A 27,506-nucleotide genomic window follows, 5' to 3' on the forward strand; every position below is an offset into this window, starting at 1 on the left:
ACAGCGACAGCGGCGGCCCCGCACCACCGGCCACCTACGGGCGAGAGGAGGGGGCGGCCGGCACGCGGCGCACGCGCGGCAGGGCAGCAGCTCTGCGCATGTGCCGCACGGGCGGAGCCGCCGAGGGGAGCGCATGCGCCGCGCACCGCGGAGACCGATATACTGAAAACGACAACTCCCGGCGTGCTCCGTGAAGGGAGGACACCCGCCCCCCCTCCCCCGCCCCCGGGAAGTGGCGGCGTTGGGCGGGGCATGGCGCTAGTCTGGCGGGAGGCAGCGGCGGCGGGGTAGCGGCAGCAGCGCAGCTGCTGGTGCGGGAATGTCCCGGGGGCGGGAGCGCGTGGTGGCCCTGGTGGACATGGACTGCTTCTTCATGCAGGTGGAGCAGCGCCTCGACCCGCAGCTGCGCGGCCGCCCCTGCGCCGTGGTGCAGTACACCAAGTGGCAGGGCGGCGGGTAGGTGCCACTGCCGGCGGGCCGGCCGTGGCTCTTTGCATCCGTCCTCACGAGGCTGTGCCGCGCCGTGCCCGCCCTGCACTGCCCTCCGTGTCTTGCAGGATCATCGCGGTGAGTTACGAGGCGCGAGCCTTCGGCGTGTCCCGTGGGATGTGGGCGACGGAGGCGCGGGCGCTGTGCCCCGATCTGGCACTGGCGCGGGTGCCCCAGGCGCGGGGCAAGGCGGACCTCACCCGGTGAGCGGGATCGGGCTCAGGGTGGTGGCGGCGGGGGCCGCCTTACGCGAGGCTGCGCCTGAGGCTGTGCCCGCTACCCGGCAGGTACCGGGAGGCCAGTCAGGAGGTGATGCAGGTGCTGTCGCGCTTCGCCGCCATCGAGCGGGCCAGCATCGACGAGGCGTACCTGGACCTGACGGGCCTCGCGCGGGAGCGGCTGTGCGCTCTCCAGGGGCGCCCCCTGGCGGCCGCGCTGCTGCCCACCACCTTCGTGCAGGGGCTGCCCAAGGACCCCGGTCCCCATCCCAGCGGGAAGGGTACGCACCGACCCGGACCCGGGGAGATGCCCCGCGAAGCTTCGGCCGGCGGGGCCGGCGCTTTACAGAGGGCGGCGGGGTGGCGCTAACGGCTTGGTTTAGAGGCTGCACAATGCTGCAAAAAAGGAGCCTAGTGATGCCACCCCCGGACCTCCTGGGCTGTTCTTCTGCTCCATCGGTAACATCTGTACAGCAACCGGCAGAGGGTGGGCTGCTTTCTCTACCTGGAAGTATGAGCATGGTTACTGGGATCTCTGTTTTCCCCAGAGAATGACTTTTAAGCTGCTTGCTTCTCGCCCTTGCTGTGGGCACGGGCTAGCCGATGGTACTGGTCCCTTTGCTGAGCTTAGCAAGAAATGCCCTCGTTGATCCCCTTTGTATTTATTTTCTAGAGGAGCTGCGGCAGCGTGGCTTGCATGAGTGGCTGGCATCACTGTCTTTTGATAACCCTGATTGTCCTGACCTGCAGCTGACCATGGGTGCAGTAATTGTGGAAGAAATAAGAGTGGCTGTAGAAGGAGCCACTGGATTCAGGTGTTCAGCTGGGATTTCACACAACAAAGTACGTGTGTAACGCATCAGGCTGACTTCCTCTGAGCAGCAGAGTCAGAATGTGCTGTAGACACTCTCTTACACACTCTTCAAAAGTCTTCCATAGAAAATGAGCTTAGGGAATGCAGCCATGTGAGTGCACCTTCAGGGAAATTACAGGACCTCTGGGAAGAGGAGGAGACTTTTTTCCCCAGAGATGTAGACAATGCAATCAGCAGTCAATTAATTTACTGCCTGGGTTCCTGGTGTACCTTAATGAGTTATGAGTAAGAATAGGGGTCTAATTCCCTGGGAGAGTTTGCTTCAGGAAAAAAAAAATCTCCAAGCAGGAAACCTACACCTTGAGTTTTCTGCAACTGTGGCTGTAGCCAGGGAATGCTTTTTACAAATTCTCAATGTCTTGGAGGAAGAAGGCGACCAGTTTGGGGCACTGAGGTGAGTCAGGTTGTTTTTCCTCTTTCTGGTTGATCAGTCTTTAGCCCTTCTGGCCACGCTTTGGGTGATGCTCAGCCAGCTGCTGAGAGCAGCTGCATGGGCACTTTGTGCATGATAGCAGATGCAGAAACAAATGGACTTTAATGCTGCAGCTACAGAGGGTTTCCTGCTGGGTGCTTCACTGAGAGCACCTAGCACTCCTTTCATTCTTTCCAGAAAAGGTTTGTACTTAGCTGCAGTACCTGTGTATAGGTGGTAGTATTCCCACTTGTTTCTGTAGCAGTCTAAGATGAAATTTATCTTTCTTAATTTGCAAAGCATCAATTTAGTCTTTGTTTTTTTTCCAGTTAGAGCATGCATTTTTAAAATCATAACTTGCAGACAAGTCCCTTTTGCAGAGAATGAAAGGAGTGCTAGGTGCTCTCAGTGAAGCACCCTACATTTCAACTAGCAGGAAATTTCCTGCAGTTGCAGCATCGAAGTCTGTTTCTGCAGCTGCTGTCATGCACAAAGTGCCCCTGTGGCTGCTCTCAGCAGCTGGCTGAGCATCACCCAAAGCGTGGCCAGAAGGGCTAAAGACTGATCAACCAGAAAGAGGAAAAGCAAACTGACTCTCCTCAAACTGTCTGCCTGCTTCCTCTAAGTTGCTGGAAATTTGTGCCAGTAAAAAGCATTCCCTGGCTACAGCTACTGTTGCCTAAACTCTACGTGTAGGTTTCTTGCTTTGAGCTCTTATTTTTTTCCTGAGGCAAACTCTTCTGGGAGACTTAAACTTCCCTTTTCTTCCTCATGAGCTAACTCATGAGAGTACAAAAGGAATCCAGCTGCTATATGAGACAAAATAATCGAGTGAGCCATTTGGAAGTTCCTGGAGGGTTTTATCCAGAACCACTTGTGCCAAACTCATTTCTGTGCCCTTTTTGATAGTGTAAGTGGCCTAATGTTTCTAACACACCTCACCCTGAGTGACATAAGATGATGATGATGACACCCTAACAAAATGCACATGACTGAGATTACCTGAAAAAAATCCTATTATTTTCCATAACAATTTTGTTCAGTGAGTTGCACTCAAATTGGGATGTTTAGAGTGGGACCCTGAGGGGATCTGCTAAGCACAGATGGAGCCTCAAGGCCTGGACTGTGAGAATTCTGGGAGATGAAATTAGAAATGAAAACTCTAGGCTTGGAAAAGCCCAGACATAGTCTGGCATCACCAAGTGGTGGTTTTTATGTTCCTTTGACTGTTTTTTTTTTGTTGTTTGTTTGGTTTTTTTGTTTATAAAAAAAAAAAAAGAGACCAGTGGGGTTTTGGCTAAATTGCAGTAATTCAGGAAGTAGTTTGGAGTTACTGCAGACAAGCAGCAGGATGATTCAGTAATGTAAGTGCTCTTCTAGAAATGGCAAATCCTCTTTCAGCATATTAGAGAAGGTGTCAGAAAAAGGAAATTATTTCTCCCCTTGAAGTCTCAGTGATTGGTTCAGTTCATAACACTTCAATTTATGAACAGTTTGGGCAAACTTGGAATAGACTCCAGTGAAACAAGAACAGTAGCAATTGGACATCTGGAAGGTGACTGGATACAAAAAGTGGAAGGGAAGGGATCTACTTTGTTTAGAAAATACTAAGGAGATATATAAGCCTGTAAAAGAGGCTGCTAATAAAAACCTGGAGGCAGGAAAGAAGTTATGCTTAGTTATAGGGTATGTGGTAAAACAGTGAAAGACAAAATTACTAGATTTGTTAAACAAAACCCCAATCAAACAAACAAAACCAACAACAACAACAACAAAAACCCAACACACAACAACAAAATCCAACAAACAAAACCCAACAGCCACCCAGCTAAACATATTTCAAGCTGGTCTGTGTATTGCTCCTGTAGTAGATGAGAATTGGAAGGGAAGTTGCATAGCAGATAGAGAAGATCCTTTCCAGGCTAGCAATTTGGTGTGTTGCAGATGTCCTTTTACAGCATATGCTGCTGTGGTCCTTTTAGAGAGAAGATTCAAATAGTGACGCTGAGAAAAAGCAAGACCAACACAAATGAAAGACCAAGACATAGTGAGAGATGTAGCCTAGGGAGGATGATGCTCTGGAAGTTCCAGCATGCTTGCCTGGGGGATTAGCCAGCCAGAACAGGCGAAAGATGCAGCTAAGCTTAAGCTGCCTGCAGCAGGAATCCAACCCTTTGCAGAGCTGGAAGCAGCAGTGCTTTGGGAGTAGACAATGACTGCATGTTAAATCCCAAGGCGTGTACAATCTGGGAGCAAGCAATGGTATAACCTGCACGTCCTTCCTAGAGCTTTTCCAAAGGCAGTTCTTAGTGATGATGCAGACAAGCTGTCGAGTCACAGTACAAAGTTTGTAATGACAGAGCTTCCACTCTTTTCTCTGTTACAGACACTGGCAAAACTGGCCTGTGGGTTAAACAAGCCCAACCGCCAGACTCTAGTATCTTCGCAATTTGTCCCACAGCTCTTCAGCCAGCTGCCTGTCAGCAATATGTGAGTACTGGGGAGCTGCCTGCTTTTGTGCAGCCTGGGGTCCTGGCAAGAGCATGTCTTTTAAAAGTTGGTGCTCTCCTCCCACAATCCAGGCTTTTATATGAGGAAGAGAACCCTGTTTGTCTTCATTTCTGTGGTCCTTGCTCTTGTTGGTTTGTCTTATTGCTCCTCTGAGTAGAACTAAAATGACCTGGGGGAGGGAAGCTGTTTGCGGCCACCTGTACTGAGAGCAATTTGGCTGGTGAGCTGATTGGGATCGACACCAGGTCCGCTGTGCCTGCTTTGGGTTCTCTCTCTTTTCGTTTCTTTTCGGGGTTTGCGGGACGGAAGGACCCTGGCAGAGAGCGACAACCAGCGGTCGTCCTCTCGCGTGCCTGCTCGGGATTGTGACGTCAGCCGCGGGAATGTTTAAAACCCGGCGGGGCTGAGCGCGTGACGCCATTTTGGCTGGTGAGCTATAGGCTTCTTGCCTGTTTGCACGTGCCAGGGCAGCTGACAGGGTACAGGGGAAAAAAAACAAAACAACCTCTCAATAAAATCTCCGATCTCAAGATCTCTTGCCAGCAGGTACCTACCATGGTAACAACTCGGACAAAGGGTGTTAAACATGCAGTACGTTCCCAGACTGAGTCTCTCTACAAGCATGCTGGTGTCCAGGCTTCTAGCTGCAGTGAGTGTTCGAGCCTGGCACTTGGTGTGGAGGGTGAAGGAGACACCTGTGTCAGGTGTGACCAGGTGAATTTTCTCATAAATTTGGTAGCTGAGCTGAAGGATGAAGTGGCTGAGCTGAAAGTGGAGGTAGCAAGGCTCAGGACCATACAAGAATGTGAAAGGGAGTTGGATATGTGGGAACAGGCTTTGAAACCCCCTCCAGTTGAGGGGAGCAGTGGAGGATGGATACAGGTCCCTGTCAGGGGAAGCAAAGGGAATGCACCCCAACCCTCTTCTCCTCCCCCATTGCCCTTGAGCAATAGCTATGAGACTCTGCAGGCTGAGGGCAATGTGGATGAGAGTATTGTAGAGGAACCAATCAAGGAGATGCCAAAGACGAAGCAGCCCCCCCAAACCTTAAGGACCAGTGCTACAAAGAAAAAGAGAAAGGCTATAGTTATTGGAGACTCTCTCTTGAGGGGAACAGAGGGACCCATATGTCATCCCGACCCATCCCATAGGGAGGTGTGCTGCCTACCTGGGGCCCAGGTGAGGGACATCACCCAAAGGTTACCTAAACTAATCCAGCCCTCTGACTATTACCCATTGCTGGTAATCCAGGCTGGAAGTGAAGAAATTGAAAAGAGCAGCACCAGGAAGATTAAAAAGGAAATTAAGGCCCTTGGGAAATCAATTGATGGGGCAGGAGCTCAAGTGGTGTTCTGCTCAGTTCCCTCAGCAGCTGTGGTGTACACTGAGAGGAACAGGAAAACCCACACCATCAACAGTTGGCTTAGGAGATGGTGCCAGCAGCGGAATTTTGGCTTCTTTGATCACGGGGCAACTCTTACTGCACCTGACCTGCTGGACCAAGATGGGTTGAATTTATCTAGAAAGGGTAAGAGGATGCTGGCACTGGGGTTGGCAGGACTTATTGGGAGGGCTTTAAACTAGGTCTGAAGGGGGTGGGTGTGGAAACCAGTCTCCCTGGAAAGGAGGGAGGACCACACAAACTGGTGAAATCAGCAGCCCAGCTGAAGTGCATGTACACCAATGCACGCAGTATGGGCAACAAACAAGATGAACTGGAACTCTTGGTTCACCAGGAGAACTGTGATGTAGTTGCCATCACAGAAACATGGCGGGACGATTCTCACAATTGGAGTACCACACTGGGGGGTTATAAGCTCTTTAGGAGAGACAGGCAAGGGAGAAGAGGAGGAGGGGTGGCCCTGTATATTAGGGAATCCTTTGATGCCTCAGAACTCGAGGTTGCAGAAGAAAGGGTTGCATGCTTGTGGGTTAAAATCAGAGGGAGGCCGCACAAAACTGACATCCTGGTTGGAGTCTGTTATAGACCACCCAACCAGGATGAGGAGGCTGATGAGATATTCTATAAGCAGCTGGAAGCTGTCTCAAGATCATCAGACCTTGTCCATGTGGGGGACTTTAACCTACCAGACATCTGCTGGGAACTTAATTCAGCAGAGAGGAGACAGTCCAGAAGGTTCCTAGAGTCCATGGATGACAACTTCCTGATGCAGCTCTTAGGTGAACCTACCAGGGGCAAGGCTCTGCTTGATCTGCTGTTCTCAAATAGAGAAGGGCTGGTGGGAGATGTGATGGTCGGAGGCTGTCTAGGGTGCAGCGACCATGAGATAGTGGAGTTTTCAATATGCAGGGAAATAGGGAGGAGCAGTAACAGAACTCTCACTTTGGACTTCCGGAGGGCAAACTTCAGGTTGTTCAGGCAACTTATTCGGAAAGTTCCCTGGGTAACAGCCCTTAAGAAGAAAGGGGTCCAGGATGGTTGGACCTACTTCAAACAGGAGCTCCTAAAGGCACAGGAACTGGCAGTTCCCACATGCCGTAAGATGAGCCGGCGGGGAAGACAACCGGCCTGGATGAGCAAGCATCTCCTGAAGGATTTAAGGGAAAAAAAGAGGGTTTATTGCCTTTGGAAAGGGGGGGAAGCAACTAGTGATATGTTTAAGGATGTTGTTAGATCATGTAGAAGAAAAATTAGAGAGGCAAAAGCACAGTTAGAAATTAAACTGGCCGCTTCTGTGAAAGACAACAAAAAGCTTTTTTATAAATATATTAATGCTAAAAAGAGGGGCAAGAGGAGCCTCCACTCTTTATTGGACGTGGAGGGTAACATTGTAACTAAGGATGAGGAGAAGGCTGAGATTCTAAATACCTTCTTTGCCTCCATTTTCAACAGTAAGGCAGGAGGACTTCAGGATAACTGGCCTCCTGATCTGGTTGATGGGGTCAAGGAGCAGTGTTGTACTCCTGAAATCCATGTGGAATTAGTTCGAGACTTGTTGAGTCACTTGGATATTCACAAGTCCATGGGACCTGATGGGATTCATCCTAGGGTGCTGAAAGAGCTGGCAGATGAGCTGGCCAAGCCTCTCTCCATCATTTTCCACCAGTCCTGGCTCACTGGAGAGGTCCCAGAAGACTGGAAACTGGCCAATGTGACACCCATCCACAAGAAGGGACGCACAGAAGAACCTGGGAACTACAGGCCTGTCAGCCTGACATCAGTGCCAGGGAAAATCATGGAGCAGATTGTCTTGGGGGCAATCACTGCGCACCTGAAGGATGGCCAAGGAATCAGGCCCAGCCAGCATGGATTTAGGAAGGGCAGGTCCTGCCTCACCAACCTGATCTCCTTCTATGATCAGGTGACCAGACTGGTGGACGTGGGAAAGGCTGTGGATGTAGTCTACCTGGACTTCAGCAAGGCCTTTGACACTGTCCCCCACAGCAAACTCCTGGCCAAGCTGTCAGCCTGTGGCTTGGACAGCAGCACTCTGTGCTGGGTTAGGAACTGGCTGGAGGGCAGAGCCCAGAGAGTGGTGGTGAATGGTGCCACTGCCAGCTGGCAGCCTGTCACTAGTGGTGTCCCCCAGGGATCAGTGCTGGGCCCCATCCTGTTCAATATCTTTATTGATGATCTGGATGAGGGGATTGAGTCCATCATCAGTAAATTTGCAGATGACACCAAGTTGGGAGCAGGTGTTGATCTGTTAGAAGGTAGAAGGGCTCTGCAGAGGGACCTTGACAGGCTGGACAGATGGGCAGAGTCCAACATGATGGCATTCAACAAGTCCAAGTGCTGGGTGCTGCACTTCGGCCACAACAACCCCATGCAGAGCTACAGGCTGGGGTCAGAGTGGCTGGAGAGCAGCCAGGTGGAAAGGGACCTGGGGGTACTGGTTGACAGCCACCTGAACATGAGCCAGCAGTGTGCCCAGGTGGCCAAGAGAGCCAAAGACATCCTGGCCTGCATCAGAAGTAGTGTGGCCAGCAGGAGCAGGGAGGTCATTGTACCCCTGTACACAGCACTGGTTAGGCCACACCTTGAGTACTGTGTCCAGTTCTGGGCCCCTCAGTTTAGGAAAGATGTTGAATTGCTGGAGCATGTCCAGAGAAGGGCAGCGAGGCTGGGGAGAGGCCTTGAGCACAAGCCCTATGAGGAGAGGCTGAGGGAGCTGGGACTGTTTAGCCTGGAGAAGAGGAGGCTCAGGGGTGACCTCATTGCTGTCTACAACTACTGAAGGGAGGTTGTAGCCAGGAGGGGTTTGGTCTCTTCTCCCAGGCAACCAGCACCAGAACAAGAGGACACAGTCTCAAGCTGCACCAGGGGAGGTTTAGGCTGGAGGTGAGGAGAAAGTTCTTCACAGAGAGCGTGGTTGGCCATTGGAATGTGCTGCCCAGGGAGGTGGTGGAGTCACCATCCCTGGAGGTGTTCAAGAGGGGATTGGACGTGGCACTTGGTGCCATGGTTTAGATAGTCATGAGGTTTAGGGTGACAGGTTGGACTCGATGATCTTTGAGGTCTCTTCCAGCCTTCTTGATTCTATGATTCTAATTGATAGCAACCAGCAAAGGCTTTCAACTACACAGTGACTGCTCATCAATGCTTGTAAGAAATGGAGAGAAAATCTTGTCAGTGAGCCCATACAGCTGTGAGCAACACAGTTCAGGAGGACCCTGCTTGGGAGCTGCAGTCCTGTCAATGGGCAGACCACCCTCAAAGGGACCACACTTAAAGAACCCACTAGCATCCTGTGGATGTCTTCAAGATGATAGCTGGGGTGTATAGGTTGCCAGGAGCAATTGTGGGCAAGGAGGCCATAGCCGTGCCTGAGTGCATGACAGCTGTGCTTCCAGCAAGCAGATGAGGTTTTGTTTCAGGTAGACACACTGGGTACAAGTACTTTTTCTGCTGTAGGGAAGAGTTACCAGTACAGCTGCTCCAGAGGAATGGTTCCTTGTCCTGCTCTCTAAACCTGCACTGCTGCGTTCTGCCTGTGTTGTCTCACTAGGGATGGAGTGGGGGGTGTGTGGGGAAGGGCTCTGTCTGTGTCAGAGGAAGGAGTGAATGTATGAAGCATTCTTCAGAGCATGCTTTGGGATCACGTTTCGAAGGTGGAGTTGAGGGAGAAGCACTAAAACTGGGTGAGCCAAAGAGCCATTCAGCTCCTATCTGTCTTTCTACTATGAGCAGAAGAGCAGTTATATACCAAGTGTTCCCTTTTGTCTTGCTAGTTCCTGACTGCTTCTAGCCTTCCTGATCTAGGGACAGCTGGTCCAAAAGGACTTGGCGTAGTCTTTAAGTGATGCTTCATTTGTTTTCTCTCTTTTTTTTTCCCCCTTTCCTTTCTCTCTGCCATAGCCGTAACCTGGGAGGCAAGCTTGGCACTGCCATCACAGACATCCTGGGAATAGAGTACATCGGTCAGCTGACACAGTTCAGTGAGACAGAACTCCAGACTCACTTTGGAGACAAAACTGGGTAACGATAAACCGCTCACCACGGCTTGGCTCTTGGCAGGAACTGAGAGTTCCTTTTGGTCACAGGTTGCTCTGTTGAGATTTGGAAGGTTGGAAGTTAAAACTTGAGTGACATCTTTCAGAAGCATTGATCTGGCAGGCCCACAAACAGGTTTCCAGCCTTGTCTGCTCCCAAGCACTCTCCACAGGGTAACGTTTTGCTTGTCAGCCAGCTCCTCTGCCTTCTCTGCAGTGTCTAAGGATGGGGCCAAGCTGTGGAAGGGCTCCCTTGCAGGCTGGGAGGCAGACAGGCTTGACAGTCTCATTACAGAGGAAATGATAAGGCTGGACTGGAGCCTGAAACACCACTTCTGGGCCAAGAGCAGTAGTTAGGGTGCCCAGCAGACTGGTGAACTGTTGCCAGTTCAGGGGAAGAGTTGTGTTGACAAGCAGTTGTGGCTCAGAGAAAACCTGCCTGTTCAGCTGTGGCTGCAGTGGCAGAGCTGGGGATGAGAGTCAGAGTCACAGCTTGCACTGAGCCGAAAGCACAGCTTAGCAGAAGGTTGATTTGCTGTCCAGTGATGCCTGCTTGTCTGTGGCTTTGAGGTCCTGGCTCTATGACTTGTGCAGAGGAATTGAAGATGAACCTGTGAAAAACCGGTACCTGCCCCAGTCCATTGGCTGCAGCAAGAACTTCCCGGGGAGGACAGCCCTGGCCACGCAGAAAGAGGTAGGAGAAGCCTGTATCTACCACAAGGCTTGGCCTTTGTATTGGAGAAAATGAGGATGCTAAAAGCTGAGACTAGCTTGTAAAAGTGCTGCTTTTGTGTGTCACAGCGTGTTGAAACTCAGTCTAGGGGCTCAGTGGGAGGAGGTGATTTGGGCCCTAGAAAAGAGGAGAGTCCCCATTTGACAGAAATACATTGACAAATTCCTGCAGAAAGAGGTCCAACCTTGTTGTAATTTCCATGAGCAAAACTGTGGGCCTGTGCTGTTCTAAAGGTAGTTGTGGTGCAAAGTTTCAAGGTTGGCTTGGTTGCTAGAAAGAAGGCAACTAGCCCAAAACAAGAGGGAGAATGCACCTTACCTGGTAGCTGGGGAGAGGGTCTCACAGAGATGTAGGGAGATGCAAAGAGAGACCCAGGGCAGGGAACCCAGATTACTTGGCAAAGTCTAGTAGCAGCACTGCAGGACTTGTATCTATACTGCCTTGCCTCAAGTGTTGAATCCTCACCTGCAACAATTTCTCCAGGAGTGCTCCGGACAATGGGGCCTCATGATAGTCCATGTCCATTCCAGTCTGATGTCCAGCATTCCCTAGTGGGCTGAGCATTGCTCTTGGTCTGGTACCACTGCTGTGAGCAAAGACCAAGCCTGTCTATTACTGCTGTCTTTCCCAGGTGCAACACTGGCTCCTGCAGCTAGCTTTGGAGCTCGAATCCAGACTGATTAAGGACAGAAGCCAGGTAAGGAGGGCAGGCATGATGACTGTTAACCGTGCTGGCTTTTGGGAAGCTATGCAGTCTGCTTGCATGGTGAGCTGTTTGCAGAGGGTGGTGTGTGGTGGAGGAGAAAGTCTGTTCATGCTCAGAGGTGCCCCAAGCAGAGAGGTGTGCAAAAGCCCAACCAGAAGGGAAGGTTTTGGCCCAGAACACTACAGGGCTAAGGACAGTCCTTGCTCCATGCTTTAGGAGGGTGGGACCTGAAGGCCACCTTCATCCTGCCGCATTGCTGGTCCCTTGCAAGCCTTACCTGTGCTGTGGGCTGTGAGAGGGAACAGTATGCTCAAATCCAGATGGTAGACTGTAGGACAGGGTGAGATTAATCTGCTAGCTTCAATTTTGCAAGGGGCAAGAAAAAGCACGCAGGTGTCTTTGAATGAAAGCAAGGACTGACTCCTTCCCATCCTGTGTGGCACAGGTGTACAAGCACTTGCTGTCCCTTGGAGATCAGGTTAGGCAGGACAAGCTGCCATCTGTCACACAGCATCATCTAAAGCAGAGGAGGACATGGCAATGAGATGGTTTCCTCTGCCTTTCCTCCAGGTGTCACTTGAAACTCAGCTACCTCTTCTCTTTGCAGAATCAGCGAGTGGCCAAGCAGCTGATGGTGGTCATCCGCATGCAGGGAGACATCCGGGTGTCACGCTTTTGTGCCCTGTCCCGCTATGACGCCCAGAAGATGTGCAACGATGCCTTTGCTCTCATCCAAAACTGCAATGTGGCTGGGGCTCACCAGGTGGCCTGGTGAGTGTGGGAGGAAGTGGTTCACATCCCCATTAGAAGTTCTGCAGAAGATGCAGGAACCTGACAGAAAACGAGAGTGTTATGCTGACTGCCAGAAAAAGCAATACTCAGCACATGCAGAGCACAGCAACCTCTGCGTGTTAGGGGTAGGACAACTGTGAGAGCTTGGCCTCTTCCTAGCCCCACACCAGGCAGTACACTTCTTACTTCTGTACTTGGAGCTAAGACTGCCACGATGATTGCTACCGGCAGGGGGTTGCCTTGCTGCCGCGAGGCAAGCCCTGGGTCTGCTGTGCTGGGCCTTGCTCTCCTTCCATAAGGACAGAGAGAGGAGGCTCGTGGGGCAGAAGGAAAACTAAGGTGCACAGCTCTTGTATTCAATATTACTTCCTGCTGCTCTGCAGTGAAGGCTGAGGCATAGTTTAGGTAAGAAGGTCCTGTCTGTTAGGCTCCAACAAGGCTGCTGCTCCCTTCAGGTCCTCTCACCTTGCTTGGGAGTCTCACAGCAGCTCTGGCCTGTGGTAGAAAGTCCAGGCTGGCAGCTGGCTGTCCCTGCTCCAGTGCCTTTTGCTTTGGGAAATGCTGTTCTGGGAAGAGACTGTCTGCTCTAACGGAGCCTGCTATGTCTGGAGGAAGTAATGTTAATGTTTAGTCAGAGAAAATGCCTTTCCCACCCCTTGTCAGATACTCGAACTGCAGGTCCCTTGCCTGTGAGCATTTTATGTTGCTTAAAGTCTTACCTCAAAAGACTCTTTGCTTTCAAGGCTCATGCCCAAGCTGATGTTGTGTCTTTTGCAGGTCTCCACCGCTCATATCAGTGCTTCTCTCAGCAAACAAGTTCTCAGAGCCTGCCACACTCCTCTCTGCAGGCATTGCCACCTTCCTAACAAGCGATACCCAGTCCAATGACACTGCTACCACCAGCCAAAATGCCACATCCTCTGGGAGGCCCAGAGTCAAATTTTTTAGGAGCCCAAGCAAAGATCTTAGGCAGAAGCCAGCTAATGCTATTGAGTCATTCTTCCAGAAGGTGGCAGAAAAGCAGCAGTCACAGGTGGTAGCACCAATCAGAATGCCAGCTGCTACCACTGCAGAGTCACCTGTGCCCAGCTACCCAGAGCACCAAGAGAGAGGTGATGGTAGACTTGTCTCTGTGCAGTGTGACCTAGAGTCCTCTGTACAGCAGAGTCCTGGAGATAGGAGCCCTACTTCTCCTTATAAGAGGCCTTCATGTGAGAAGTCTTTGACTGGTGCTACACAAACACCCTCAACTCCACCCAGCTCCAGAACCCTTCTGGAATTGGAGGCAGCTATGGAGGGAAGTGAGCAGAATTTGCTTGCCCTACTCCCGCCTGCCTCACCAGGGGACCAGCAGCGCTGTGAGAAGTGTGGCCAGCTTGTGCTGGTGTGGGAATTCCCAGAGCACATGGACTATCACTTTGCTCTGGAGCTTCAGAACTCCTTCCTGGAGGTCAGTGCTCCCACAGCTCCAGCAGCAGCTCACAGCCCAAAGGCTGCAGCTTCCAGGTCTCCTCCCAAGGCAAAGAACAAGCCCAAGATTCCAACAGGACCTAGTGCAAAACGACCTAGAGAAAGCGTGACTAGAACTTTGGATTTTTTCTTTAAGCGCTTACCTCCTTAACTCCCAGCCGTGCTAGGAGTTTTTATGTTTTATTTAACAGTGTTTTTAAAGCATCAGTGTTCTTAAATACAGGTATAAGTTTTTATAGCACCTGTCATTTTTCAATGCAGAAGAGTCTAATAAATTATTTTTACCACAAGTCTAAGAGGAACTCATGAATTGCGTATGTGATACTGGACATTCTTGGTTTAGCTGGTGGCAGCTGGCTTTCCTCTCCTGCTTGGTGTTACCAGAAACTGTATTGTACTCTCACCTAGACCTCTTGCCATGGATATTTCCATTGCATCATTGCTCAGTAATTATACTGTAAAAGCAGTCAGTGTAAGCACAGTGGCTTACACCAGGGAGCCTCCAGCAAAGCTTAGGCTTGAACCTCTATCCTGTCACTTAGTATGAAGCCTGCTTCTCTTCAGGCTGTAGTTGCAGGCCTTGCCTTTACTGCATAACTTATATGGTAGCTTAAGGTTGTGATTCCTTCCTTCCTCTCCAGGTGGAAGACAGTGATTTTTATTTCTTCTCCAGTCAGGATTTTTGTTACAGACAATAGTTTGGCAGTTACCTCTGTAGCAGTCTGTTGCATGATGCTTATCACCAGCACTGGAGCACACAAGACAGACTGCTCCTGTCAAATAAGATTTGAGAAAGCTGGAGCTTTCTCCAGCTGGAGCTGGAGCAGGCATACCTTTTGCTAGGCATTTCAAAGTCTCAGCAGTAGTTCCCAATGATTGCTATTGACATGAATAGTCTACTGCTAGAGCCCCCATGGAGGGATGGTAAACATGCCAGAGATGCACAGCCTTTTGTGAAAGCTTTTCTCCATTAGAGCAATAGTATAGAACCACATTTTCCCTCCTTCCCAGACACTGGGTGATAGTACATGTGCAGTTATGACAGGTATCTGTTTTGTTTGTGCCCTGACAGATGACTTGTTCAGTTCTCTGGGCCGCAGTTCACATTAGGTAGCACTCCACGAACTGCAACAGAGCCAACAAAGCAGAATAGCATGGAGGGAGTAAATGGACACTGAGAAATTGAGAGTAGCTCCAGGGCAAGAAATGGGCCTGTCCTCATCTGCTTGGCAGGGCTCAGCTCTGTGCTACACTGCTAGCTGCCTGGAGCCTGCTGGCCTCTTGCAGAAGTCCTGTCAACAACTCTTAAGGCAGTAAGAAAGGACATGCCACATCAAGGCAGCACTGGGTGGAGTTTGGGAATGCTTTTCAGAGAGTTTCATCAGCTGCAGGCTTCCCCTCCCTAAGCAGAGGGCAGAGAGCCTTTCAGGCAGCAGATAATGATGCAAAGTACAGCTGTATTTGCATGTGTGGTTTCTCCTTCATTTCTGAACTGCACCATCCTATTTGCAGCTGTTGAGCTGCTCTCCTTTCAGCAGACAGCCTGTGCTAGGAAGCTGCTGCACTGCTGTCTGTGGAGGTCGTTACTTCATGGTTGTTTGAAGATTTCAGGAAGCACAAGCATATTCTGGTGCGTGCAGCTCCACTAGTAATCATCAGAGGAAGGAACGACAGTCACTCCCATTAATGATAGTCCTTACATTGCAAGGTGACAAGTTCTCCAAAGTCCTCATGTAAACAGAAGTAGCAACCAGTCTGACAGGGTTACCTCACACTCCTATGACAGCAGCATGTCTCATTTCCTCAGTGTCTAGCAGGACTGGACTCAGCAGGTGCCACTACCAGATACAAAAAACAAGCTGAGAAATAAGCAAATCCCTTCAGTGACGCAAGTCATCTCCACAGGGGATCCTCTGCTTGTCCCAAGGGGACAACCTGTCCTCCTGGAGAGAAGGCAGTCAAAAACCCTTTGATAAGGTCAAAGCTATTTTCAAAACCAAACCCCAGGTTAGATGCATGCCCTAGAAAGCATCTCTTTAATTAGGCTCTGGGGCAGTTTGCGGCTGTGAGGAAGCACCCGACACAGCCTGTTCCGCCCACAGCAGCCCAAAGTGCTGTGCTCAGCGTGACGTGGCTGCCTGTCACCCCAGGCTGCACACCCAGGCTTGCTCAGATAAGCCAGGAGAGTACAGTTGTAAACAGCAGCACGCATGCATTCCTTCCAGGCTGCAGGGTGGTATTTATAGGGCTGACTGCAGGAAGCTTAGAAAGGAGTGAAGGGCAGCCACCACCAACCATGACCCAGCTCCAAGGGCAGAAGAGCAAGAGCCCAGCTCCACCCTTGCTCGTTGTACAACTCAGCCACCAAGCTCAATAAAACATCTTTATTCTGTACATTTATATATAGATGCTTGGGCAACAGGGACAAGCCCTAGCATTAGAAAAATTCAAGACAACACAACAGCAATTATGAAGAGCATGGCACCAAGAACAGTCATGCCACAGATGGCAGGTATGAGGTGAGACCAGCCCTCAGCTGTTTCAGAGGTCACAGCACCCCATGCCCGTTTTGGTGCAGAAAACACCAGGACTACTGCAAACAGCTGGAGTCCCCTCCATCCCCCATGCAGCTTTCTTTGTGACCCACTAGAACCAAAGGGAAGGGCCTGCTGGCAGTTGGGTCTGTCCTTGCAGGTATGGGTGAAAGGCTGTAACACCCAGACTACTGCCAGGACGGGAACAAAGAGGGCAGTGACCCTGAGCCAGAAGCTGCTGTCTCACTGCTGGGCTGATGGGGAAGAAGCAGATTTTCAGCTGGGCCAGTGCTCCCCACAAGGGACAAATCACTGTTGAGCTGGGTCTGAATCCCTTCACTAATACCACCATGTCATCAGCTTCCCCATACCTCAGCACGGTCTTTGCAGGGTGCAGCACCCCCTCCCCACCTGCTAGAGCCCAGCCCAGTGGGGTGCCACTTCATGACGGCCACAGATCAGCACAGGCCACTTGGTGCTGCAGGCACTGCCTGTGCCAGGCGCCCAGAGGCAGAACCTGCCCTGAGCATGGAAGGGATGTTTGGGCATCTTAAGTGCTATCACAGGCCCTCACCCTTCACTTTGGTCAGGGATGGCAGGCCACCATACTACGCACCAGGGCTGGCTGAATGCCTGTTGCCCGCAGCTGACGCATTTGATCTAACAGTCAACAATAAACCCAAAAGCTTATGTACAGCTATCCAGCCCCTGCAGCACCACAGTCACACATGGGAGCTGCATGACAATGAGTGGGAGACAGAAGTGCTCCACTCTTTTGTGCACAGAGTCCTTGCTGGCAACACCAGCTTTCCTCTGACAACAAACCCCAGTGGCAAGGGAAAGAAACCACGTCTTTCTTGAGGAGAAAGAGAAATAAACATCATGCCACTGTCAAATCACATCTAAACAATAGAACTCATCTGGTTCTGCTTTAGTAACAGAGTCTGTCCTCCTCACACATTAAGGCAAGCATGTGAGGAGCAAGCTAGGCTAGGCCCTGGAATAGCCACACCAGGGAGCCCACTGCAAACCACTGCTGCCTGCAGGTGACACCTGCAGCCAAACATCCATAGAAACAACCTGCACATGCCAGCACAGATCCAGGCCCCACTCAACTCCAAAGAATGGCCTCCTGCCCAGCTACTGCGAGGAACAGATGCAAGTGCAAGCTCTGCCTTCATGCCATTACTTTGGGAGGCTATGCCACTTAGAGGAGCTACAGCTTCCCAGAAGTCATAAAGTGGAATGCTGGAGGAGCATGCACAGACAAGTGGGGAACAGGACACTTGCCCAACAATAAGACACTCGGATAGGAGTAATACAAAATCAACACGCAAATGGACACAGCAGATTAAAGCCAACCAAGATTAAAATGGTTAAAAAGTGTCCTGAATGAATTTTGAGAGATTCAGCCAAGCCCCTGCTGTGGGTAGCATGGCCTCTTCCATCCCCTGCCCAGAGGGATGACTCCAGAGAGAACTGTTAACAACCCAGTGCTCAGAGAGCAGAAATGTGACTAGATGTTGTGTCAGAGATGGAAAAACATCCCCTTCCATGCTAGTCTTCAAGAGTTCTGCTTCTCCCAACCAATAATTTTCAAAACAAAGCCACAACTTGCCTGCTCAGGTCTGCCAAGTGCCTCAGATATATTCTGAATGAGAGCAGGGTAACAAGAGCTGCAGACAACATGGAGAACATGCTTAACTTGCCCCACGTATGGCACTGGATGCAAGAACCTCTCCTAGGCTCCATCTTACAGTGCAGAGGAGGGAAACTCATGCTATGATGTGACAGCAGCAGCTCCAGGCACTGCTCAGAGAGCCACAAGAGCTTCCATCCTTCTCCCCTGTTGCTGGTGAGTGGAGATCTATCTGACCTAGTGTTAGTCAGAAACTCAGCTGTCCAGGCCCCAGGGACTCCTCCAGACCATTTTCTTTGGTGGTAATGGCTTGGAGATCAGTGACATGCCCAATGCCTTTGGTGACTCCTTCACGGAAAAGCAGCTTGGCTCCAATCTTCAAGTATTCAGGATGCTTGATGAACCTGAAACGGACGACTGCCTTCTCTCCTGTCCGCAGCTTGTCCTGAAAGAGAAAGGGGATTGCTTAGACCCATCTACCACAATGATGCATGCAGAAGATGTGCATGTGGATGGATGCTAAGAAGACAAGAAAAATTAGCAGACTGCCTCCCCAAGATTGCATGGCTTGAGCCCTTCCCATTATTCCAAGCATAAGGGGAGACAGGAAGACACAAGCTCTGGAGATTGAAGAGTTCACCTCCCTTACCAGTCTTGCTGTAGTCCATCATACTGCTTGTTTTGTGAGGAGGGAATTTTTTTAACATGCTGGGAGGAAAAGCAACCAAATAGGCAGGATAAAGGGATGGGGTGTGCTTCTAGGAAGGGACACAGCTACTCAAGATACCAGTACCCCCTAGCTTTACATGAGGGCATGGTGGAATCCCAACAAACTCCACAGGGAGGTCCATCTCTCACCCCTTTCCCCCCATGCCTACCTTCCCATGGATCTTCTCCACGATAGCAGTCTGTCGCACATTCCCCACATGCACCGTCACCTGAAACCCCTTCCGGAAAGTTGTAGCATGGAACAACAGCACTATCTCGGCTTCAAACACTGAACAGATGGTGGGGTTCATTTCCGGGCTCACCATGACCATGCCCTGTACAACAACCCAAAGCTCAGATCAGTTAGGGCCAGTTTCTTTGCTTCTGAACAGCCCCCAGAATCACAAACGCATGCCCATTTTGTGACTTGGTCTTGAACCCCTTTCTCAGCCTTGTACTTGTCCCACTTCATAACCTGGCCATTTCCTTCCTTTCCAGCAAGTGTCCTGCAAGCATCTCTATTTCATTCCCACCCTACCCGTGGGAGGGTAGCCTCCAGTCTTGCTCACTGGACCAGCGAGGAAACTGGTGAAAGCAGGACTCACCTTACGCAGCAGGGCACGGTCAAAGGGTCCAAGGGCCAGTGTGGCTGCCTGCCCAGCCCGCAGCACGCGGCAGGCAGAGCGGTTGCGCTGGATGCTGCACACTTTCAGCCGCAGGAACTTCCCATCATCAGTGGGACCCACAACTAGATTCTCCCCTTCTCGACAGATCCCACTGACCAGGGCAGAAGAACGGGACAGAGTTCATCAGGAGACAAGGAAGAAATTTCACCCTCCAAGATTGATCTGCACAAACTTCCCAGGGCCACGGAGGTGAGTGTCCTTGGGTTCTTACCTGTAACCAACTAACAGGTATGCAAAGCTGGTGGGAGTTGGGTTTTCCTACAGTAGGAGCGAAGCCACACTATGACTCCTAAAAATACCAGGTATCCCTCCAACATTCTGTCCCCAGTGCTCTGCATGGTTTCTGCTAGAGAAGCTGCTCTTGATGCCTGTTCTGCATGGAACTGCTCTGGTCATTCCCCAGCACTAAGGGACAGCTGCCCTCTCAGGGGGTAGCATGCAGTTAGCCTCTACTGGGATCAGAGGACATGCCCTCTACATTTCCTCTCTCTGCTTAAGGAGGAAAGCAATGCCTTGGGATCATCGCTAACTTCTGCCAGCTCAGGGTCCCAGCATGCCACAAGGCCCATTCCTACCCCAGTCTCTACAGCAGACTGACATGTACAGCTTGCACATGTCCAATGGTCTGCTCCCAACACCCTACAGGGCTTTACCCTCACTTGGCTCAGCCATCTGGCAGCAGTCAGGACTGAGCCTCACGCTGCTTCCATTTGCAGAGGCTGACTCTAACCCTGTGGAAACTCCAGCAACCATTCACACCCACACTTGTCTGCCTGGCCTCACTTACCTTGACAGAGTTCCTCCTACAACTGTCCCCACCTCCGGCACAGTATAAATTTCATCTACCTGCAGCAAGGCAACAAGAATAAGCTGCTCAGACAGCTGTGAAATAGCACTCCAGAATGAGAATAAGATGCCCAACCCTTTTGTGAAGGTAAGCTCTCCACTGGTCATTACACACCATCTCAGAGCTTTCATCAGCTCCCACTATCTTCCTGTTAGAGGAACCTCTACCTTTTAAGTGGCAACCAGAGATAAAACCTTACCCCTGTGAGAGGGGCATCCCTTGGTTAGGATAGAGCCCAGGCTAACAGGCTTTCTTTGAGGATTGAGTCCTTTCTTTACTTTTGCATCTCCAGATAGTCCAGAAGTTCACCATGTCCCCTTCTCAGGGTGTCAAGAGCCTCCAGATGTTTGCCACATGTTGCAGCATTATGCTTACATACCTGAAACTCTGTGAGTTGCTGCATTAGTTCTTCCTGCTCTTTACTGTTGGTTAGTGGAGGGAGGACGTTGAGGAAGACTTTTAAGAGATCCAGGTTCTCCCCAGAAACGCTGGACAGTGTGAAGATTGGGGTGATGCTGTCAGATGCAAACAAACAAGAATAAGAAGGTGGCCAAAGCACAACTGCTGAAGGTGGCCGTGATTATGAATCTGCCGAGTCTGGGCGAAGGCAGAGACTACAGAGACACATGGTGAGAGCAGGAGGTCACCTGGGCTTCAGCAGGAACCCCCGCCTCGATGGCTGGTCAAAGCACCGATCCCCTGCCAACCCACACTTCTATCATGGACAAGTAACTCCAGTGTGCCTTCAGGCACTGCCTCCTCCCATAGCCCACGAAGAGGCCTGGGGGAGGAACGCCTTCTTGGAGAACGCAAATGTAGGAAATTTGATGAGGAGACAAGATGTTCAAGATGCAGTTGCCTCCCCTTCCCCAGCTCTGCACAGCAGCCCAGTCTGAACTGCCTGCTCCCAACCAAAAGAAGAAATTGTCCCTTACTTGGGAGACTGTGCAAACTGTTGTGCTGCTGTAACAGCATCATCATCTGAGTTCACAAGCAGGGGAAGCTTGTTGCAGCCTGGCTGCTTCAGGATTCGCTCCAGCTGCTTCACTGTCCTTTCCACGGTGGCTTTTGAACACAAATCAACTTTGCTTATGACAATGAAGAAGGGGACCTTGAGGGCCATGGCCAAACCCAAGTGCTCTCGTGTTGTGCCTGCTGTGGGAGACAAGCGAGAGTGTAGGTGCAGTGCCACTCATCACTATTGCGTGTTTATGTGACAGCTATGTCTCCTGGCTTTCCCACAAGCCCACTCTATAGATTTCACCCTAACTGCTTTATCAGGCAATATGAAAGCAAAATTATTAAAAAAAAAAAAAAAAAAAAAAGATCAGTCCAGAAAAATAAAAATTACAAGGCTTCAGGATTCAGCACCCCTAAAAATATGTCAAAGTTTTTCTTTTTCTTTTCTGACAAACAGCCTCAAATGCCAAACAAAGCCTCACTGTTCAGGGTACAGTTTAATGAGGTCTACAGCTAAGAGGATCCCAGCACTCAAAGGCACTGGCTTACAGGAAATCAGTAGAGGCTTCCAGACTAGTGTTTTTTTCTGACAATCTGTCCTAGCTAACAAGGACCCAGTTCCACCATTCTCCATTTCTCTTCACACTTTGCTGTCATGGCAATTGCATGTCATGCTGTCACGCAGTCAGGGCAACACTCACCAATGCCAGTGTTGGCACTAACCACCAGCATAGCAAAGTCTGGGCAGTAGCTGGTGAGGCCAAAGATAGTTGTTTTCAGATACTTGTGGTGACCAGCCAAGTCAATGAAAGTGATCATTTTGGAAGAACTCTCACAGATTTCTTCTGCTGTTCGGGAGTCACTGTAATTTACCACCTAAAGAACATAAGGAGTCAGTAAGAGAAGGCACTCCAGCAGGGAAGTGAAGAAAAACCAGCTCTTACCTATCCCTACTTTGATTTCAGAAGTAGTGAGGAGAGATCATTCACCATGGATTCAAGAAATGATGGCTGTTGCACTGGACAAGCAGCACTCAGGTTCAGCTAAAGGGACACAGAGCTGTGCCACCTCTCTTGCCTCATGTCCCTCTAATAGTTGTAACAGAAGGCTAGTCCTACTCTCCTCCAGCTTTCCAACTTCAGCAGCTCTGCCTCTCACCTCTCCTTTGCTGTTGAAGCCAAGGATCTCAAAGCTGATGCTCGATGTTCTTCCTGACTGGATTTCATGAAGATGCCGGAAAAGGTTGAGTCGTGCTCTGCCCCGCCCGTTGTCCAGCTCTCCTTGTGTTAGGACACCCAACAGAGTTGACTTCCCTGAGTCCACATTCCCCAGCACAGCTACTCGGAGGTCTAAGAACTAGAAGAACAACAGGGGAATCATTAAACTTAACCACTGCTGTGCTGGGTGTACACAAACACTACATGGCAGTGGAGATGTGCCTCAGTGCGCTTCCCTCCATGATGGACATTGTGCTGTGTGATCTTGCCTAGACTTGTGCCTAGATCGTGCCTCTTGTTCCCAGTAAACAGGAGTTGTGATACACTTTCCAGACTTATGATGTGACACATCAGGCTTTGTAATCACAAAAAAGGTAATTTGCTGCAGCAAGAACTCCAAATCCTTTCTTGTTTGCACACCAGCCTGCAGGAGAACTGTTGCCACAGAAGTGAAATAATTTATAACCTCTGATCCAGGCAATCTCCCCTACTGGTAACTACCTCAACCACAATCTTGGAGACGAAAAGCATTATCATCAAGCCTCCCTCTGGCAGCTCTTTAAAACATCTGCCATGAGCTAATCTATGACAAAGTGCCTCTACAGTCTGGGCTCCCATTCCAAAAGGAAGCTGCTTGTATGAAGCCTCTAAGTCTCCAGCAGGAGAGGAAAGCCAAGTTGAAGGTCCTTACCTGCTGGTTGTCAGGCACCTTTCGGACAAGCACCTCTGTTATCTTCCTTGGAACATCACTGTCGTAATCAACTTCCCTCTCTCTCAGCACCGTAATGTCAGCCCCAACCCTGCCACAAACATGAAAGGAAGGAGTGAGACACACTTGTACTCGACAGCTCTTGCACCTCTAGAATCACACCTGGCAAAGTGAATGGGATGAAAGTTGGGGACAGCAAGGAAGGAGCCTCAAGCTTCCAGCTAAAAGCCTTTCCTATTTCCAGAGCCTCATGAGGAGGGAATGCCAACCACACAGTAACTTTGCAGAATGGAGCCACTGACTCCTCAGGGGACTCCTGAGGCCGAGTCTCTCTATGGGAGGCTGCTTACGCCTGCAGCTCCTGCAGACGAAAAGGCACACGTACTTCTCCGCCATACGGCGCAGCGTCTTGAGCGAGGCACGCATCTCCTCCTCTGAGAGGCCCACCAGCAGCCCGTTGTCCTCCACACCGATCTGATAGACAGCCTCACCTCGGCCTTCCTGTAGTCGCCACTTCATCTGTGTCACCAGGTGCTCAAAGCGATACTGCGAGGGGTTCACTAGCTTTAGCTGTTCAATTAAGAGGTAGTTATAGTCACAGCCTGGATGCAGAGGAAATCCCATTGCCCATGCCAGCAACTCCCCTGCCTAACATGAAGCAATGCCCTCAACTCTGACCCACATCTAGAGAACACGGCCCAAGCTAGTGTCTTCACAGAAGCCAAAGGACAGGTTAAAAAGGGTTTCAAAAAGGTGCATACATATGTTAGACAAATTTTCCTGCATTTTGCATTTTTCCTGTACCCTGCCTGCCGCAGGGGTGAAGACAGTACTGTGGCACCTATCTGTGACACAGGAGCCAAGTGGCAGTACAGCCACAAGAAAGCAACAAATTATTATCAGGGACACCTGTAGCTCTCACAAAAGGAAGATTTAAGGAAAAACATAGTGGGTCTCATATCCTAAAACATATTTCTAACAATGAGTTCTGAGATAAATTCTCTCAGCTCAGCGTACTAGGTATTGCTAGGCACAGACACAGAGAAATTGACTGGTAGTTTGTTAGTACAGCGTCCACTTTTCTGTCCCTTCCTTGGACATATTCCTTGTATGCTGTCTTTGGTGAAGTTACTGCAAAATAACATTCTGGGAGGAAGGCCTCACTCTGCAACCTCAAAAACTGCTCACCTTGTACTCGATGTTCCCATCTTCTGCCTGGTCAAAGAATGAAACAGGACAGAAAGGTTAGATGCTGTTTCAGCAAGGACATCTACAGGCATTGGCTGTTCAGGTACTCTGCAGCTCGTGCTGACAGTTTCAGAGAGAGGGAAAGTGGCAGAAACATACTGTGTTGGGTCACAGGCTCCTCTGCCATTCATTCCTGCACTCAACTGGAACTTGCTTTTGTTTTTTTCCACATACAGCACCCCACTCCCACTCTATCCAGCAGCTTCTCTCCACTCAATGTGCACAGGAACAGGTGACTGGGAACAAAAGTTGCTGCCTCCTCTCCTGCATACTGATACTCTCCCTCACTCAATTAGTTTTTCATTGACTTCTTTTCATGCCCTTGCTTATCTTCTCTCTGCAAGAGATTACAGACATAGGGAAGCAAGCTACTGACTTCTTTGCAGTACTGCAAGCTGGTCAATATCTTGGCAGTTATGGGAGAACCAGACCCAGTCAGGACTGTCTGTATACAAATTTCAGAAGAACTTTCACAAGAAGAGCTGGAGCCACACTGGCCTGAGTACTCAACAAGATCACTCCAACCACAACAAGCTCCAACTTTCCAAGGAGAACATATAGCAAATACAGAAGTAATTTTCCAACTGATTTGGCCTAAGGACCACTGAAATAGGGCTGGAACAAGTACTCTGGCAGATTAAACGTGGCTGCCAACAGCAAGCACTTCCTTTTCCTCTGGACATTGATTTGCACGTCAGAAGCAGCAACAGCCCTTTCCTTGCCTTCTAGCTCAGCTCTTAACCACAGCCGTGCTTACGGTGGCAAAAGGCCAACAGAAGGAAGTTCTGAATGTCAGCTCAGCTCTAGGGCAATACAGCTATGCAGTAAGAAAAAAGGTATTTGTGGAAGGCTTTCTCTCTTTACCATCTACCACCTTTCCAGCTCTAAGAAACACATGTACTGTGCTGTTGTCTAAAAAAATGGGATGGGTTTCCTTCAAGGCAGCTGAGACTAGAGAAGGAACAAGCCTAGACTTGCTGGGCCACATCCAGCATGGGGGTAGCCAGGGACGGGAAGCTGTGCTGAAACCACAGGGGGCTGTCCAGCCTCCAGCTTAAAGGAATGAACACTAAGCTGTGGCTGCAGGGGCCAATCCTGCACATGGAGAGCTAATAGCAGCAAAGCACTGTTTCCCCTTCTTGCAATGAGCTGCAGCCCTGGCTTGTAAAGGAATCACTCCCTCTCAGCACAGGCTCTTAAACATTTTACAGAGAGCTCAGCGAGTGGGGCCAAGAAATCACCTCTGGGTTAACGTAAAGCTCCCCACAATGGCAGTCCTATCAGTGCAGTGCCAACTGCCTGAATAACACACGCACCCACTTACTACCAGTGCTATTTTTCCTGCTGCGAGAGGCAAGTGCCTCACACTCTGTCAGTACCATCTGCATCTCCATGTAAGAAAACAGTTGCCTAATTAACTGGAAAGGGAGTCACTAGAACCTGCTGAGCAATGTCTATGAGTTTGGCAGCTGGAAAAGGACTTACACCCACCATATCGGCTCTCAGGAGATGTGAACAGGCTGTTCGGGACTACGAGTTGAGCAAAGCTTTATTTCCGAAGCTATTTAGTTTCCAGACGACAAAGCACCCACAGACGGACACCAGGCAGCGAGATACTATTAAGGGACAGGTTTAGGTGGACCACGCAGCTCGCTCGCTGGCACTGGGGGCACAAGCGCTGCCACGTCGAAGACCGGAGGTGAGGACACACTGTTCTCGGGGCTGGGGCTGCAGAACCGTCCGCAAGGCTGCTAGTCCAACCCAAGCACGACCCCACACCAACACCGCCGGGACCCTTGGCCGAGCTTCTCCAGAAGCTGCCTGCAGTCTGACCCGCGACCAGCCCGGTTTCTTTGGCTGCCGCGGGGAGGCAACTCCGCGTCGCACCGAGCTGCTCGGTGCCGACCATCTCTCCGCCCCCTCCAGCCCCCAGGCCCTGCTCGACCCTGACGGGAGCGGCGCGGGCGGCACCCCGCTCGAGGTTGACGGGGCGAGGTGGCCGCTAGCTCGGGACGGGGATGCTCACCTCGGGCGGCAGGTACGGCGGGTTGTTGGCCTTGCCCCCCCGGCTCCGCCCATTCTTCTTCTTCGCCTTCGAGCCGCTGCTGCCGCCAACGGGCGCGGCCCCTCCGCGCCCGCGCAGCCCGCCACCCGCCCCACAGCCTACCGGCCGGCAGCAACCCCCGAACAGCTCCGACACCCGTGAGTCCATGGCGGTTGGCGCGGCCCCGCCGCACCGGTACGGCGCCCGCTTGCTGCCCGGGGTCCCCGCCCCGGCCCCGCCGCTCCGGCCCTAGCGTCAGCAACCGCCGCGCAGCTCCACGGGAAAGTGAGTCCTACCTGCCGCCGGCCTACAACTCCCAGGAAGCCCCGCGCCCCCGCTCGGAACTACAGCTCCCGACATGCCTCGCGGCGAGCTCCTCTCGCTCCCTCATGAGCTCCCTCCGCGGGGGCAGACGGGAGATCGAGTCCGAGGGACGGTGCGCCGCCTGGCGGCCCCGACAAACAATACACAGGGCGCTGCCGCTGACCCGACCTTCTCCTTCGGCATACGTCGTACCCGCCGGTTTCCCCTTTGGCAGTTCACAGACTTAGGGGCGGGGCATGACCCTAAGTCCTCTGTTGAGTGACAGCGAATTATAAGTACCCGTTCTGATCGGCATCGGGAAGAAGGAAGGGTTTTGAAGGTGTTCATAACCGCACAGAGGCTGCAGTCCAGCGCAGAGCTACCCCAGAGGACATGGTTGCTGTAAAGTAACGTCGCCCGCCATCAACAGCAGGGAACACATCCTCTCGCCACCCACCAGCAGCGACCGCCCTCCTCTCGCCTTGTTTGGGAGGCAGCACCCAATAGGGCTGCGGCCACGTTGTTTCCAAACACGGCAGCTCCTACTGACTGCACGCTTTGCGCCTCCTAGCGGCAGCAGGAGGAAAGTCCGCCGCGGGGCAAAGGGCGTTCTTCTGCAAGTGGCCAGAACCAAGAGGGCTGCCAACCGGAGGGAGTTCAGTGGCCAGGCGACGGCAGGCGAAGTTTTGCCCCGTCACTGCCGAGCACCTTGCAGATGTGCTCTGGGTGAGGCCCACAATTGCGGGGGAAAAGAGTTGACCCTATTCCGGAGCCCTCTCGGCCGCAGCTCACGGCACCTGTGGCTGTGCTGAAGCGGTGGGAGCACCCGGGCTTGCCGCAGCTGGCCTCCCCAGGGCGGCAGTCTTCAGCCACACCGAACACCGCACCGAACTCCCGCGCTTAGCCCCTGCGCGGCTCCCAGTCAGGACAGGAAAAGCTGGCTGAACCGCTC

General features: G+C 51.3%; 2 protein-coding genes across 2 annotated transcripts; one reads left to right on the forward strand and one right to left on the reverse strand.

The window, feature by feature from the left end:
* Positions 1–319: 319 nt before the first annotated feature.
* POLH (DNA polymerase eta) lies at positions 320–14,046 on the forward strand. The gene is made up of 10 exons (XM_054399297.1): positions 320–456; positions 558–692; positions 777–988; positions 1,381–1,550; positions 4,380–4,483; positions 9,825–9,944; positions 10,529–10,652; positions 11,323–11,388; positions 12,005–12,168; positions 12,967–14,046. Exons 1-10 carry the CDS (start codon positions 320–322, stop codon positions 13,808–13,810), a joined length of 2,076 nt encoding a protein of 691 aa, XP_054255272.1. The 3' UTR covers positions 13,811–14,046.
* Positions 14,047–16,052: 2,006 nt separating this feature from the next.
* On the reverse strand, positions 16,053–26,419 carry GTPBP2 (GTP binding protein 2). The gene is made up of 12 exons (XM_054399306.1): positions 26,234–26,419; positions 24,148–24,174; positions 23,345–23,529; positions 22,942–23,050; positions 22,192–22,389; positions 21,735–21,909; positions 21,009–21,228; positions 20,453–20,588; positions 20,014–20,072; positions 19,146–19,317; positions 18,711–18,875; positions 16,053–18,277 (listed from the first exon to the last, which is right to left on the reverse strand). Exons 1-12 carry the CDS (start codon positions 26,417–26,419, stop codon positions 18,080–18,082), a joined length of 1,830 nt encoding a protein of 609 aa, XP_054255281.1. The 3' UTR covers positions 16,053–18,079.
* Positions 26,420–27,506: the final 1,087 nt, after the last annotated feature.

The sequence above is a fragment of the Indicator indicator genome, chromosome 2 (genome assembly GCF_027791375.1).
Source record: "Indicator indicator isolate 239-I01 chromosome 2, UM_Iind_1.1, whole genome shotgun sequence".
Lineage (NCBI taxonomy): Eukaryota > Metazoa > Chordata > Aves > Piciformes > Indicatoridae > Indicator > Indicator indicator.